General features: G+C 60.1%; 1 protein-coding gene across 1 annotated transcript in view; it reads left to right on the forward strand.

The window, feature by feature from the left end:
* The window catches only part of ccdc88c (coiled-coil domain containing 88C), a 445,054-nt gene extending 443,732 nt beyond the window's left edge, over nucleotides 1–1,322 (forward strand). The window contains exon 27 of the mRNA XM_033027529.1: nucleotides 21–1,322. Coding sequence (XP_032883420.1) covers nucleotides 21–827 — 807 coding nt within the window. The 3' untranslated portion in view covers nucleotides 828–1,322. The remainder of the gene's footprint in view (nucleotides 1–20) is intronic.
* Nucleotides 1,323–1,626: the final 304 nt, after the last annotated feature.

Genomic DNA, 1,626 nt, shown 5'->3' on the forward strand with positions numbered 1-1,626 from the left:
CCGGGTGTTTCCCCTTGCAGGCAAGTTCTCGGGACGAGTTACTGAGTGACTACTTCAGGAAGAAGAGCGAGCCGTCGCGAATCAGCGAGCAGCCTAACGTGAATGAGGCGACCACAGCGCCAGCTGGGCTGGTGGGCAAGACGTCCGTGGACGGGAGCGCGCCCAGGCCGGGCCAGTTCGTCAGACCGAGCCCCCGCCCCTCACGGCACGATTCTCCCAACGCTTCCTCCTGCGGCCAGACTCTCCCCGTACACGGGGGGAGCGTAGATGCGGTGGTGCTGGGGGAGAAGGTCGGGCAAGCCCAGCGGCCTCCATGCAGAGCGGGGTCACTGACCAGGGCCATCAGCCTGGCTTCGGCCGACCTGCTGCGACGGGAGGTCCAGAGGCAGGAGACGCAGCCGCGAGGGTCCGCGGGACCCCCGCCCCTGGGCAGAGACGGCGGCGGTGGCAAGGGGGGCTGGAGGTCGACGGGAGACTGCCGGGCGGGGGAGCAGAGGGAGAGGCCGCAGTCGGCCCGGACTCCAGCGCTGGACCTCTCCTGCCGGACACTCGACCCCCGCCGTCTCTCCCTGGCCCCACCCAAAGACAAGACCTTCCTCCTCACCCTCCCCCCTGCTGCCAGTGGCCAGGCTCCCGCTGACCGCCGGGCCGGAGACATCTCCCCACTCTTGCCCGAGGGCCACCTCGATCCAGGAAGTGGGTCCCCCACCGCCGGCAACACTCCCCGGACCCCCGAAGACCCGGCGACGGGCCCCAGCAGCACACCGGCCTCCCCTGACCCCAACACCGACCCCCAGACTGTGTGGTACGAGTATGGCTGTGTGTAACCAAGACCACACTGGGCCCTAGACCATCACACTGGGCATCAAACCATCACACTGGATACCAAACCATCACACTAGGTACCAAACCATCACACTGAGCACCAAACCATCACACTGGGCACCAAACCATCACACTGGGTACCAAACCATCACACTGGGTACCAAACCATCACACTGGGCGCCAAACCATCACACTGGGCACCAAACCATCACACTGGGCACCAGACCATCACACTGGGTACCAAACCATCACACTGGGCACCAAACCATCACACTGGGCACCAAACCATCACACTGGGCACCAAACCATCACACTGGGCACCAGACCATCACACTGGACACCAGACCATCACACTGGGCACCACACCGTCTCAAGCAGCAAGGAACACCCAGCGACAAAGAACTGCAGACGCTGGTTTACACCAAAGATAAACACAGTGCTGGAGTATCTCAGCGGGTCAGGCAGCATCTCTGGAGAAAGGGGATAGGTGACGTTTCGGGTCGGGACCCTTTTTCAGCCTTCGCTGGTACATAGAAACATAGACATTAGGTGCAGGAGTAGGCCATTTGGCCTTGAGAGCCAGTTCAATATGAGCATGGCTGATCATCCAAAGTCAGTTCCCCGCTCCTGCTTTCTCCCCAGATCGCTTGATGCCATTAGCCCTAAGAGCTAAATCTAACTCTCTCTTGAAAACATCCAGTGAATTGGCCTCCACTGCCTTCTGTGGCAGAGAATCCCACAGATTCACAACTGTATGCACAATTCACAAATTATACAGTGAAATTATTTTTTTGTGTACAT

The sequence above is a fragment of the Amblyraja radiata genome, chromosome 9 (assembly GCF_010909765.2).
Source record: "Amblyraja radiata isolate CabotCenter1 chromosome 9, sAmbRad1.1.pri, whole genome shotgun sequence".
Lineage (NCBI taxonomy): Eukaryota > Metazoa > Chordata > Chondrichthyes > Rajiformes > Rajidae > Amblyraja > Amblyraja radiata.